Genomic DNA, 15,108 nt, shown 5'->3' with positions numbered 1-15,108 from the left:
GTATTGGAAGAGACATCCGACATAATTGTCATTACGTTATTCAATTTAATTTTGGCTATCCATATAATACAAAATAGAATTATTATTATTATTCTCGCTATCGCTAAATTAAACAATAATAAAAATAAATTTTATTCAGTTTAATGTACTATATTAGAGAAAAATTTATTAGATGTTTATTTTAGAAATTTAATGTTCGTGCACGAAGAAAAATTTATATTTAAATCTTTTTTCAAGTTTCTTGCTATACATATACAGATAGGCAGATATGAAGGTATACTTATTCAAATGTAACCGTGGAACCGAATAAATTACTTTTATATACAATAATCATAACATATTAACTGTCATTATTATGTCATGAAACATTTAATGATCAACAGTAAGATTAATAGTATAATGATTAAATTTTATATATAACATATTTGAAATTGAGATCTTAATTTTGAAAATGGTTTTGTCCACTCACTCGAATAAAAATATACGTCATTTCATGATATTTTAAAGAATGAATGAAAGCAAAATCATAATAGAAGTTATACTTTATATAATATTGTTTATATCAAGCATTAATTATTAGTGCAATTAAATATATTTATTAGATGAATAATAACTGAAATAAAGACTACTTTTATGGATTAACATATTTTTTATCATGAAGGTCAAAACGCTATCGGTTAAATTATTCATCAGATTATCAAAAAAAAAAAAAAAAAAAAAAAAAAAAAAAAAAATCTACGTTTGACAAATGCTATTATAAATCGATCATTTTCATTATAAAAATCAACAGTTATTATATTAACAAATGTAACCATTTGATCGCGCGCAGTAATACTTAAAACTGACATATGATAAAGAAAAAGGCTTTGCAGATAAAATATGTACCCAACCGGTATGTACACATAAACGATAAAGCCATCATCGATCTACCATGTCCTAATAAAGTCGTCGTCAAAAAAAGTCCAACGCACGACGTCACAAGGGACGAATTAATCTCATGGATGCATAGACAGTAAGTGTAGTATAGTAATCGGTTGTGTAAATAAGGATTCGCCCCCACCCCCCTCACACCGCTCATTCCTAAAGGATCAGTTCGTGCGATAATGTTAATATAATCGCGTCATTCACAGCTTCATTTTTTCATCTTCTTCCTCCTCCCCTCGTCGAGACCCGCACGCATGAATATTTCATAGATGAACAATTTGTGGTGTCGCGCCGCGACTGCTGAGAGCACGAATTTATAAGTGCGTTCGATTAGCTCTAAATTTGCCGACATTTTTTCGCAGTGGTACTTTAAAGAGACAAAGTAACTTCTAAAGTGATCCATCGTTCTTTTACCTCGCAGAGTTGCCTCGACGTATTAGCATAACTGGACCGAGCGCGCAAAGTCACACTGAATTTCAGTGAATTTTGCTACATTGTGATCTTAACGGGCAACAGCGGCAGTTGCATCACATGTACATTCGAGTCGAGTTAGCCACGTACTAGCCTTGATAATCAAACGAAATAATCTAGATGCTTTATCAGATCGCAAGTTGCTTATATGTGCACGAAATAACCGACGACAAGGCTTAAGTAAAATAGCTTATAGTTTTATGAGCTCAACCATCATATCCGTTATCTTATAACATTGAAGCGCTTGACGAGGATCTCATCGTCGTTATACTAACTATACCGCGATGAGGCACGGCAGGATATCACACCTGGACTTGTAAAACTGGGAAGCAGCATTCTTGAGGCCTGTGATCGGCGACTTCCCCCGATGAATGCACATCGAGGCTCATAATCGCTTATGCTCTTTTCGTCGTGTGAAAAAGCTTAGTCTCGGGAAATGAGATACATAGTCTCATGACTTTAAAATTTCTTAGATTCCGTTTTTGTATAAGTAGCTGCGGTGAAGTTCATTTTCAACAATGTTTATATTAGACAGGTTAGAGCTTGCTTATGTTTGTCGGGTATTGCGGCCAGCGGAGTGCTGCAACAGAATTCACAATGACTGACGAAAAACTGGACGAAAGTTAAGTATTCAGGGTTATAGCGAACCTTCTGTTGTAAAATTTATAAAGTAGTTTACGAGACCTTCTGACGTAAAAGAATTTTTCTTTAAAATTTTCATTTTTACGTTGGAGAATGTGTGATGTTACATCCGGAGGTAATAATTTAATACTTCAAATCATTAAAGTGAACTTAACGTGCTTGTAATACAAAGAAATTCGGATACATTGATAACATAATAATTACGTTTCGACTGAATACAATTGTATACTAAACTGTATTTCATACGAGTACCTAGTGGATACCTAAAATTGTAAGTTAATATTTAGATATCGTTAAAACAATTTTAGTCTTGTTTCATTGTGTGGTGCAGAATATTTATGATGCATAAAACAAAGCTTACACAAGGAAAATACATAGTGATACAGACGACACGGATGATTTAATTAATGTCTTCTTTATGACCATATGAAACTTGCGTTTATAGTTTTCGATAAAATTAATAATTAATTATAAAAAAAAAGAGCGTTAAGAGAAATACTATTCATTGTTTATAGAATTTTCGACTTGTTGATTTTGGTAACAATGGCTATATTTATAAAAAATGAATTTAGTAAGCATACAATTATTTTGAAATATACAACATATATAAGTAAAATAATTTTTGAATATGAGAGACGGCGTTCGGAATTACTATCTCAAATTATTAATTTTCTTATTAATCGTGTAACACTCTCATTATCTAATGTGCGCGCTTACAAACTATAAAATCGAAGATACTCATCAAGTACGAATAATAAACTTTTTGCAGGTCCCTTTAATCCATCACATAAGCTATAAATTTTGCTATTTTTTATGGCGAGGGCTTTCAATTTTTTTATTTGCATGAAGGCCGAAACGTCGGACATAAGGTTAATATATGGACGGCAAGAATCATCAATCTTCCATAATAATACTACCATATTTGAAGCTTAAATGTAATACATAAAGTCCACTTAAAATAAAAATCTTCAAACAAATTTGAGAAAACATCACTTCCTTTTATTGATATTGACTTTATTTGAGTTATTGTGAGACTTTATTATTGACTTTATTTGAGTATATACTCTTGTAAAACACTCATCTCATTCAAACATAAATAGTTCTATTGCATTCAATACGTATCATCGAATTTGCAGCATATTTAAATATTTTGAAGAACTCATACTTGAAGTAACAAATATCACAATATAATAAATTACTTTCAATTCTCGAAATAAACTAATTTCTACTTAATTATTTCTTTAAATAGTATGCATCGATCAAATGGCGCAAAAATAATTTTCATTTGCATAATTAAAATTTTTCATAACTCAAGATGTTACACGACGAAAAAAATTTGCTATATCCATTTAATGGATCTTATTAATAGACTACTTAATAATTACTTCATTCGCGCCAAATGATAACATTGTCCATAGTTAGTCATTTACCTACTTAGGTAAAATGAGTGCCCAAGTACATATTTAATGTTTAATAGGGGCACTTGCGAACTTACGCGCCATCGTCAGTGCATTATTATTTCGTGAATTATACAGCATTTACAAACGTGTCGAGATTGATTAATATTTTTTAAAAAAATCCGGTTTGCACAGTAACAAATGAATATTGCGAGTGAGACGTTGGGACTCTCGGGCGCTTAATTTAATTCATCTGCCCTTTGAAGCACCATCACTTTTAATAATTATATCCATAATGGGGAGTCTTTGTTTCGTCGGAAATCTATGTGTGTAAGATAAATCTGTAATACGAAGAGGCAATTCGTTCTCTAATAGCGCGTGTTCATTTATTCATATCAAATTTCAGTAGATTAAATGGGATGAATCTTGTTTTCGTAGTTTAATAAAATGCCATGGCGACGATAATAAATTAATAATTAAATATCGCAAAAGTAGTGTCACTTTTCATCTTATCAGTGCGTTTCTTTGCTACATTAAAAAAACAATTAATTGACTATTGGTACAATTTAACACGAGAGTTTTAATTTAACATGAAGATAAATTTACCGGCATTGAGTTCATTAATATGAAATATGCACGATTTTAAATGCTAATCAGTTTTTTAACGTTAATCTCAGGTGCTCCGTTTCTCTGTTTTGGATTCGCGAATCATTATACCTATTCCAAGATTCACTGGTAGTCGCATTTATGAAACATTTTCCCTTTAAAAGAGTCGTGGTAATATTGAAAATATTCAGCGCGCAGGATTGCCGCTTGACTGTAATTGAACGGGCAAATCAATTTTTCGAAATAAATCCCGAACGCCTCCTTCTGGAAAGTTGTAAAATTGATGGGGTTGGTTATTATTAGCCTGTAATTAATCTTTCGATACGTCTGATACGTACTATTATGATAACTTTCAATGAGAAGATGCAGGAGCGTTTCTGTAAAAGAAGATACAAAATTTAATATACCTACTGAATATTCAAGTAAGTGAAACTCGCGTACTTTCATTTGGGTAAAATAGGCAACAGTGAAATCGATCATTAAAGCGCTGACTTTTTAATGGCCAAAAAAATGTAAATAAAATGTTAAAATTGGTGCACGGGGTTTTACGAAAAAATTACAAACGATATTTTATGAAGAAAGTTTGACGTGACAAGATTTAGTTATACGCCGAATAGTCATGTGCGTATATAAGCGGACGCATTCCTCAAGCGATTTATGATACTTTTAAACTCCCGCAAAGAAATATGAAAATATACTAAAATATATAGTGCATAGTTGATTATTCGTCTTTTTTATTATTACTTTTCATTGTTTCTCCTGTATAAGAATTTTGTTCCACATGAATTACGGACATTATCATATAAATGATTTTTCTTAGAATGTAAAGTAATTTTTGTAAAATTTATACACTTCGACGAACTGAAACAAGACTATATGCCTTCCGACACTTATAACAAATAACTCATAATTTTAATATAAACCTCTGCGTATTATAAGATTAATTAAAGCTTTTGTAAGATTTTATTAAGGCGCATGAAAATTCGTTATATCTTGTTAAATTGGAATTTTGTTAATTTACTTAAATGAGTGACGATGAAATGTATCATAAGATCGAATTAATGGACCAAATTGAATATACGTATCTTTTATAGGAATTTGTACGCGCGTTGAACATAAATTATACACAATCCAATATACAAATATAATCTAAAGTGCCGAAACAATGTAATTTTATAAATATCTTGTTAATTAATTGCAACGAATTTTTTAATGCTAAAGCTATCGAAAGCAGATTGTAAATTCCAGCCCATGTCATTAATCGTGAAAATTAACAGCAATTGCGATAGACACGCATTAACTAAAGTTAAATGCCCGACTCAACTTTAGCCCATAACATTTATTCGGTAAACCAGCGCACTCGTAAAACTAGGGCCCGCCGCAGTACCATAACAGGGCCATAAAAGCGACTGGCTTCCAGCTTTTTCAAAGGGACGATTTCCAGGCGATCGCTAAGCGCTTGTCTCCTCTTGAATCGTTAAAAACGTCGCGCGAATCCATGCAGCATTCAACAGCGTGCATTCCGATGCGCGTAGTTGACAAAACGGAGTCGTGCAGGAGTTGTGGCCGATGAGCGACGCAGCCGCCGTTGGATGCCGATCGTTAAAATTCCGCAAGAACGAGTGGGGAAAAAGGGTGGCCCCTTGCCCTTATCGATGGCGACCCTGCGCGCCGGAACTTCCGCGTCCCTACAAATCTCCGTAGTCAAGAGAGAGAAGGACCCCTTATCGGTTGGTCATCGAAAGAAGATCGAAGGGCCAAAGTGGTTGACGAAGGGCGGGTGGGGAGGGGGAATACGGAAAGCATATCCCAGATATGGTAATCGGGAGCTTCCCGTCGTTTTTCCGGTCCCTCCTTTTTACTTGTCGCGCTGTTAGCATAAGACCAAGTATATAAGCGCCCTTAATGGAACTAGTTAATCGCGAAAACCGGCTGAATAAGCAGCGTAAAGCCCGCGGCTTTTCTCCCGGAACACAACAATTTCGCGTGCGACGCTTTTTCCGTGTGCTTTGCATGTCCCTTTGCTTCTCTTCGTGCTCTCTTTCTCCTTCGTTGCGCATTTTCTCACGTTGCTTTCTGCAGATCGGGATGCGTGTAATTGCGATGTTTCCGTTGATAGTATCGGCTTGTTTCTTGTGTGTTTAGTTATGGCGATGAGGAACTCGTACATGGCGAAACATTATACTGCCAGACGATGCAGTTATTCATATTTATACTATTCGTTTACAGCGCGTAGGGGCTAGATAAACGACTCAGAATACGATTGTTTGCGCGGTTTGCTTATTGCGAATAACTCTAACCCAGACCGATTTCACGGTTTAATTAAAATATGTGAATAGCTAATGCTTCCCTTTATGGTCATTAGAAATAAACATGAAAATAAAGTATCAACCACTGATGTTTACCATTTAGTTATATTGAAAATGTATTGTTTTCGCATTAATTATCTCAATTATTAGTTTCCATAATCCAAATATTGCCTCTGGTGGGCCTGTAATGACTTGTGAGATCAAACACTTATAATGTCAAATTCACGGATAAGAATTTGAAATTCAGCGGCGGCTCACCGACTCTACTATCTATATACTAATATTCTCTCTTATATTAGTAGCTCCGGATCTCTCATAAAAAATGACTCGCAAGTAAAATGTAAATAAAAATAATGAAATATGACGAAGTGCGCTTTCCTGTTGATGAACGATATAAATTGCCGCTCGAAATAATGGAAAGTGCAAGGTCGTAAAATTCTGTGACCGACGCTTCGATACAAAGTGCAAGTAATACTTAGTAGGCTGAAAAGTGCCGTAAATGCCTTCACGTTTTCGAGCAAATTGAATCTACTCAGTTGGGTCGTATTACAGGGCGTTAATCTCCCTCGCACTATCTAAAGCGGAACTCCGCGCGGGAATTTGAAACGAAGGTATAAAGGGAAACAGGTTATAATTACCTTGCCAGAATGTGGACCACGTGGCATTGTGACCAATAGATCTTCCTCGGCGTTCGGCGCCATGTCCGATTCACTGTAAAGTGAAACAAATATTTATATAATTGTAAATCGTACGTAATCTTATTTATCTTTAATTGTCGATATAATCGCTGCTATTACATTGAACCTTCTTATCATGATGTTCGTCGTGTCTATCGAGTACTTATTCGATTGCCTATTGTATTTTTATTAACTCAAGAATATATTATTTCATTTGTTTGGTACTATTTAATATTATACACTTGCAGCACATGTTATGGTTATTTGTTATTTCTACATTTTTTATATCATCGAATAAATTAGTTTAAGTTAAGCATGTATTTTCAAATGTAAATGAACGGAATTTCAATGTGCATATTCACTACTATTATATCATAATATTATCTTTGCAGCTGTTAAAGTACAAAAAAATTTTTCGAATATAAAAACATTTTTCATATCTTAATTTAACAATAGGATTTTACGTTTAATTGAGCGATTTTATGGCCAAAGTGATCGATTAATTATAATCACTTAATTAATTAATTAATTAAATAATTACACTGAAATATTCAAAGAAAGTAATTTTAATTTAAGAAAGTAATTTTAAAGAATTTTGTAGAACAAAATGAATATGCCCACACTGCTTTCTGGTATAATAAATTATTAGCAAAAATTTACAATTTTATAAGTTCATATATATTATGCTATTTATAAATTCATTTAAATATTTATCAATTTTTAATTAATATATAATATACATTTTTGTTAATGTGTGAAAGCATAATGTATACAGTTTTCAATATCGCGTTTAAAAAGTGCAACGAATTTAGAAAGTTTTAAGTCTCGATTATCACACAAGAATTATTTTTCAAATGTGTAACTGTAAGACATTTTTACTATAACGTTTCAACAAGAATCTCAAATCAACCGGTCATTGTAATTCGTAATCAGAGACAATACGAAAAATTGTCGAACGAGCTACCGATGCGTTTAAAGTATCGTTGATCAGCAGCAAACAATACGGAGTGAAATTTCAATACCAATCAGGATAATTTTAGCATTATTTTAGAAAAGAAAAAAAGACAGAAAGAAAATAAACTGTATTTGAAATAAAGACGTTGTGCCGCGAGTGTAATGGACTTGAATTGCACCGTCGCTCATATCTGGTTCCTATAATCTTAATGCATACGTGTCTTGGGATCGAGTTCCAATTATTATTGTGCGTTCCATCTGATTATTTCTCGTGTGCCGTTAACCGCGAGAATCTAATTTTCTTGGCGGAGTCTAGTAAGCGAATCACTTCTATTTCGAATGGAAAGAAACTTTGTGTATGCATCGATTTTCTAGATACTTAATTCACGTATTTGTATTTACATTTAGTTCTCACTGTGCTTATATGTGCTTTTACTGAAATAAATAGTGATGTATTTTAATTTATTTGTTGGGATAACGAGAGAGGATTCAAATGCTTAAATATTTGTATAAATGATGGTTATAAATGATAAATATTTTTGTAACTGTCGTAACCTGAGAATTTGCCTCGACGAAAAGATAAAAGAACAATTAAGATAATAATTTTTCAATTCAATTATACTTTAATACAATTAATTTGATCATTTAATTAATATATTTTCATATTACGAAGTAATGATATCTTCCTATTAGTAATAATTAGCAAAGTCATTTAAATACTGGCCATGAATCTTTTATATAATATTTTTAAACCTAAAAGAACATGATTTAGTATCTACATTGCATTGATTTAAATTTTTATTAAGATATTCCGTAAATAAGTAAGAAACTGTAATTATTATTCATTTGAAGTGTACTTACGCATTTGCATAATTCACTATGTATAAAGTGAATAAAAAATTATTAAAGACAATTTTCATGTTAAACGTTGAAAACAATATTTGATGACGAAACCTACTCGTTATTTTATAACTGAGCTTGATGTTATAATTGTACAGAGTCTAAGAAGCAAAAGTTATTAATGACAGACAATGGCCAATTACTGTTTATATCCCATTAAAAGAAAATGTGAAATATATTTTTGCGTATATTCGAATAATAACGACTAAGAAAATAAAAGATGAAAACAAAAAAAAATATATAATAGAGACTTTGTCGTACCAATTCTGAAATAATATAGCGATAAATAAAAAACATACTAGTATTATTATACCTTTACAACTCTTTCATGACAATTTCATCGATTGCTCAAATATGTGTCAAAAAATAATAACAACAGAAATGATAATAATAATAATAATAATAATAATAATAATAATAATAATAAGAAGAAGAAGAAGAATAAATCAGATATCTAACTTATATTTCGGATAATCATTGGGTAGGGCGCAACCAACTCTTAGATATATTCTCAGATGGAATGTCAATGATAATGAAAACGAAGCCATAGATTTTCAATTCAAAATAAATCTCTAGATGTAATTAATAATCTAAATATACAGAATTTACATAGAGAATGAGTATCTAAAATCGACCAAACAGGTACATAATATAGACCCCGCGAGCTAGTTAACATACTTTGTATATTTGTCATTTTATCAACTAATATCGGCGTGATATAGTTTATAATAAAAATGATTGATATTTAGTAATTAAAATTTCTTCATCATCGTTAAATTGTAATATCAAATTGTTATTACAATTCCAATAGTTCCAAAAAATGGTCTTATTTTAAAATAAATACTCCTAAACATTATTTACAAATCTTTGATTAAGCCATTAAATAATTCAAATGAGTCTATTATAACAGTACCCGCGTAGAAAATGTCGCAGTTAATTGATAATATATAAATTCAACATTTATATAATTGATTTTTATTTCGAATGTATAAAATTTTCGTATACTGTGTATTAATATGTCTGAATATTTTATGACCATTATCAACGGGACTTACAAATTATATGGGTAATGCGATAGTCATTATCCAGTCAAACTCTTTAAAATACAAAACAAATTCACGATATATTTCAATTTTATTGAAAGTTTAGAATTTGAAAGTCAAGGATGAGAACTCTCAGTTATATGATTTCCATAAATTAGAAATCATATGTTTTAAAACTGTATATTGATTACTAAAAAATTATTAAACAAAAAAAAAAAAGATAATGCATACATAAATTCTTTTCATATATAAAATAATATGAATGTACACCTCTGGTTTGGTATAAAACGTAAATCTCACAAATAAGTAATTCGATGCTTTATAATATGAAATTCGATTGAAGTTGCGCTTAGAAAAAGTTAGGAAGAAAAGTTAAATATAATTATTGTTTGATAAATGTAATTATGTAGATGCATTATTGTGCTGGAATAGTAAGATTAATCATTTTAAGAATTTAATTAGTATTCACTTGAAGAAATAAGAAATAATATAGGCTAAGAATTTACAAATGATTTGCTTAAATAGTGAAACAAACATTTTAATTATAATTAATAGAATGTTTTTTCTCACATTACAAGAGATTAGTCGGTAATAACTAATTTATTTAAATATGTTTTATAATCCAGTCATTAAATGAATCGTTCGTTATATTTAGTAGGGATGTAACATTAATACACATTAATTCAAATTTTTATAGGTATTTAAGAAATTTTTACCTCAAGTTAAACAAGCATATATTCTATTATTAATTCCTATTAAGTGTTGTTAAGAACAAAAGATTTAGGAAAGTCGAGCTTTATGTACGAAGAATATGAGTGTCAAAATTTTAATCGTTACATTCTAAAAGGTGAATTTGAAACTTGGAGGTCGGTTAGACATTGGTGCATAGATAAAATATCTGTCTCAAACATCGAATGGGTAAGGGGGTAGGAAAAACTTTACACAAACTACGTTATTCACTCGAGATTGAAGAGAGAAAGAGTGAGTGCTAGTGCGCGGGGTGGGAGAGAGGAAGAGGATCTCCCCGCCGGCACGGCTGGCTAACGTGTCTCGATCCACCTTACGGCTCTAGCGAGTAACATGCGACGTGCATCCCCAGGCAGAAGAAGGCGAGCGTCCTTTTGGCGCCTAGCGGTACACGCGTGGTTATGGGCGCGCATGCGCGCGCGCGAGCATGTGCCGTCGTCCTCGTCGCCGTCATCCTCGGCGCTTAAGGTCAATGCCTCATTCAAGGTGTAGCCAATACACGTATAAGCGAACGGACGCGTGTCTCCCGGGCGAGAGCCTTGCCGTTTTTCTCGATGCCGGTGGGAACGTGGCGACGGGGATACAAGTGCGTACCGCCAACTGGTATTAGCCGATCCGCGGGAGGCACGATTAACCGTCTCGCTATTATTTAATCAACCAGTCTTTACGGATGGGAGGCTACTTTTATAGTAATACCGATCGGAGACAAATTTTTCAGGGTTACGGGTCTGTATCGAGCCGAGCAATTTTAGTCGACTTCATAGGATACAATTGGTACGCGAACGCTAAATGATATCTTTGTCTTTCGCATTCCTCGACTGTTATCTTTTAATCTTTAATGGCTTTGAGTTATTGTTCGGCAATCAGCGATTCGGTAAAAATGCATTTTCACCGTCGCTCCCATGTATACATCGCATGGCTGTGCTTTTCTATTATTTCCGCAGCCGTCGATCATTGATTTTCATCTGTGTCAAGTTGCGTGATAGGTTAAGGAAATCCTAGGATGGCTGGATCAAAGGGGAACACGTTTATGATGCATTTGCGCTGATTTCTCCTCCGCGTCAAACACGCACCTCGTATATGAATTACGTTGATTCGTGAGATACTTTTATTTGTGAGAATTTTGTGAAACATTTACATGACTATTTGCAAATTCTATTGTGCTGATACAGGTGCAAAAAATATGTAAACTTTTGTATTTATGATACAATAGAGTGCGGTAGGGATGGGCCATAGGATTCATGAGCTTACAAAGTAATAAGTAATTAAATTGTAAAGCGTTTCACTTAAATACTTTCCAATAACTCAGGTTGAAAAATAAATTTTAATAACATATAATTATGTATGGCTTGAAAAATGTGTAATGGATTACTCTAAAATTGGATTTGAAAATTATATGCGTGAAATATTAATTTATCCAGACGTTTTAATTGAATAAAACGCTAGTTTGTTTAAAGAATTAAATTATGAATAAGACTGAATATATTTCAAATAAAAGTTAAGTTAAACGACAATTTTAGTAAATTATAACTCTTGCTAGGTATGCCACTAAGTTTCTGAATATTTGAGAGAAACATTTTCAATGGTTAGTAGTAAAAGAAAAAATATATATATAATTTTTAACTTATATAATTAGATTAGATGACCTATAAAAATTCGACTTTCCTCTATAAAATCAACGTACAATATTTGTAACAACAAGTCACTTAAAGAATTTTAAATATAAAATTATACTTGTCTACATAAATATGTATCGTTTAAGAAAACTGGACTTAAAATTCATTCTTAAAACAAACTTATTGAATTTGTGTTGGGAATGAGGCATTGTAGATAATAAATCAATTCACATTTCTGTCTGCAATTTCGTTTCCGTTAAAATTGGAAACATTAATATATAAAAAAATCTTGAAATTTATCTACAATATGATTTAATATTAAGCAATTAAAATTTAAATAAAATATAAAAATTCAACAAATGATTAATTTTATGTCTAAATTTTAAATTTCCATAAATGTATATATTCAATGGTTATTCAATATTTGTTTGACATCTGATGTTTATTAACAAATATAATTAAGATGAATTACAAATACATATTAACGCGACGACGGCTTGAGCATAATTTCATTTAAATTCTATATTGTGACCGATAAAGATAGGTAACGGCTACGATTGTATAAAATAATAAATGTTTGAAATAAATGATTTCACTCTGTCAATTGGTTTTCCTAATATTCCTAATTTTATTAAGTTAAAACAAAACATATAATTTAATATAAGAAAAAAAAATCATAAATTTAACACGAATAATATAATTTGTTTTTTGTTTTTTATTTTTTGTTTTTTAATAACAGAAAAGTATATTCTTTTAAAAATAAATTACCATTATGTTAAAATTTAAAAAATAAAAATTTAACAACTAATAATGCCAAAGTTTCTAAACATCGTCTATAATAATGTGTTATTATAAGGCAATAATCTATTATATCAGGATGACATTATTTTATAATAAATTTAATCTTATTTAATCATTGGCTCTTAGCTACGCGGAGCATTTGCGCAAAAGTTTGAAAGATCTAATCAGAAAGAGAGAAGCGCCTAGTAGAACAAATTTTGATTTATAATGAAGAATGAACATGATAAACCAAATAAAAAAAAATTATCTATTTCACCCATCAATAATTGGCATTGGTACTCAATCATGCTCGTAATATATTAATTATTTGCATTTATTTTTAACTATTATTCATATTAATTATAATACATTTCTTTATTACGTTTCTAGCTTTATAAACGGTATAAAAGGTTCAAACATAAATTATGCCTTTTTTCATTGCTTTAGACCGAGAATTTTATATATTTCATTCATTAGACTTTTGTACAAAGCAATAATATATATATATATATATATATATATATATATATATATATATATATGTAAAAATATTTAATTCTATTCTTATTCTACAGTAATGTCTGTAGTGCGAGAGTTTAAAAATGTGATTTTCATTAAATGAACAAACTTTCATTCCGCAAAACTTCATGAATCAATTGCAAAATTACCTTTGGCCCCGAAAGTACAAAGAAACTTTATGGGAAAAAATACAATTCTTTTCATTAGTTCTTAGAATCATAGAATTTTCATAAATCCTTTTACCTGGAACTTTATATTTCGATGCTTAGGGATATGTCATTACACAGCAATGACATTATTTTATAAATAATTTTTATTGGACATACGCCACGAGAATAATGATTCTTGGAAGTCGCAAACTTTTGGAAAATGAATCGCAATACAGAAATATTGCTATTTTAAGAAAGGAAATTTATTCGCTAGTTCTCGGAGATAAAAATGTACATAAAAATTTTATCATTCGACGTTCGGTGGATGCCTGTAAAAATTCGTTATCTTTAACGCTTTTAACGCGAGAATTACACTTATTAGCATTAGTACCTGGATAAGTTTGGTCAATCAAACAAGCCTTCCGTGAAAAAAGCCTCAGAACTCATTGAAAATGTCGAGATCAAAGCCTTAGCGTGTCTCCATTAACCAATGCAAATATAATTTCCAGTGTGGGAAAGTCTGTTCTTTCGCTCATCCGAAGATTTAGAAGTGAAGTTTTTTTCTTCTTCATAATTTTATGTACCGGCTCTGAGCGCGCATACGAAATCTAAAATCTTGGAAGTTTTACGAGCAAGCATTAGCGATAAGAAGACGAAAACTCGTAGTATTGTGATTGCCGGTTGTGCGTAGCAGTCATTGCGCAAAGGGTAGTGGGAATTTTACAACTTGACGAACGGCTGTTTCACTTTTCAAAATGAATGCTTGTCACAAAAGAATGCTTAAATGGAACTTGTTGCATTTCATGATTTTTGCAGCGCTTCATCCAGAATTTCTCGACATGCGAGTTTGGTAAATTTGCGATGAGTAATAAGGTCGTCCTGGTCGAAGTTCTTGAAAAAATCATTGTACAGAATTTGTATTCATAGTTGGCATTCGATATATTTATCGCTCGGTCATACGTATTTTTATCTCCGTGGCGTTATTTCGCTCGGGTGCACGATGCGATCGTCAGTTTTTGTTCGCGTACGTTTGTAACGGGGTAGCCGAGCTTTAATTATTGTCGAGGAGAACAACAATTTTCCGGCATATGTAATCCGAAGAATTTTCATGCGCGGCCTATTATCATCGACGATTTAATTGCTCGGTATAAAAATTTTTATTATTTTTCGGAAAGGCTAAATTTGCGAAGAGAAATACGATAACGAGTGGCAATTCCGAGCTGGACTTTTTTTAAAGATGGATTCGCCATTGTCTCGCTATCGTGCGCTTAGCTCAATGTTTTCGGGAACAAAGACTCTGCGGACGTTGCGATACATTATTATTGAAGGCGCGCTCTAAAAGGTGAGAAGGCGCATTTGGGAGCGCGTATAAGA

General features: G+C 31.8%; 1 protein-coding gene across 1 annotated transcript in view; it reads right to left on the bottom strand.

The window, feature by feature from the left end:
• mwh (multiple wing hairs) overlaps positions 1-15,108 on the bottom strand; it is a 58,695-nt gene that overhangs the window by 24,416 nt on the left and 19,171 nt on the right. Inside the window, exon 2 of the mRNA XM_011503980.1 lies at positions 6,988-7,060. Within this exon, the coding sequence (XP_011502282.1) occupies positions 6,988-7,060 (73 nt within the window). The remainder of the gene's footprint in view (positions 1-6,987; positions 7,061-15,108) is intronic.

This window comes from Ceratosolen solmsi, unplaced genomic scaffold, assembly GCF_000503995.2.
Source record: "Ceratosolen solmsi marchali unplaced genomic scaffold, CerSol_1.0 scaffold53, whole genome shotgun sequence".
NCBI classification, from domain to species: Eukaryota; Metazoa; Arthropoda; class Insecta; order Hymenoptera; family Agaonidae; genus Ceratosolen; species Ceratosolen solmsi.
This window is presented reverse-complemented; position numbering and strand designations above follow the sequence as displayed.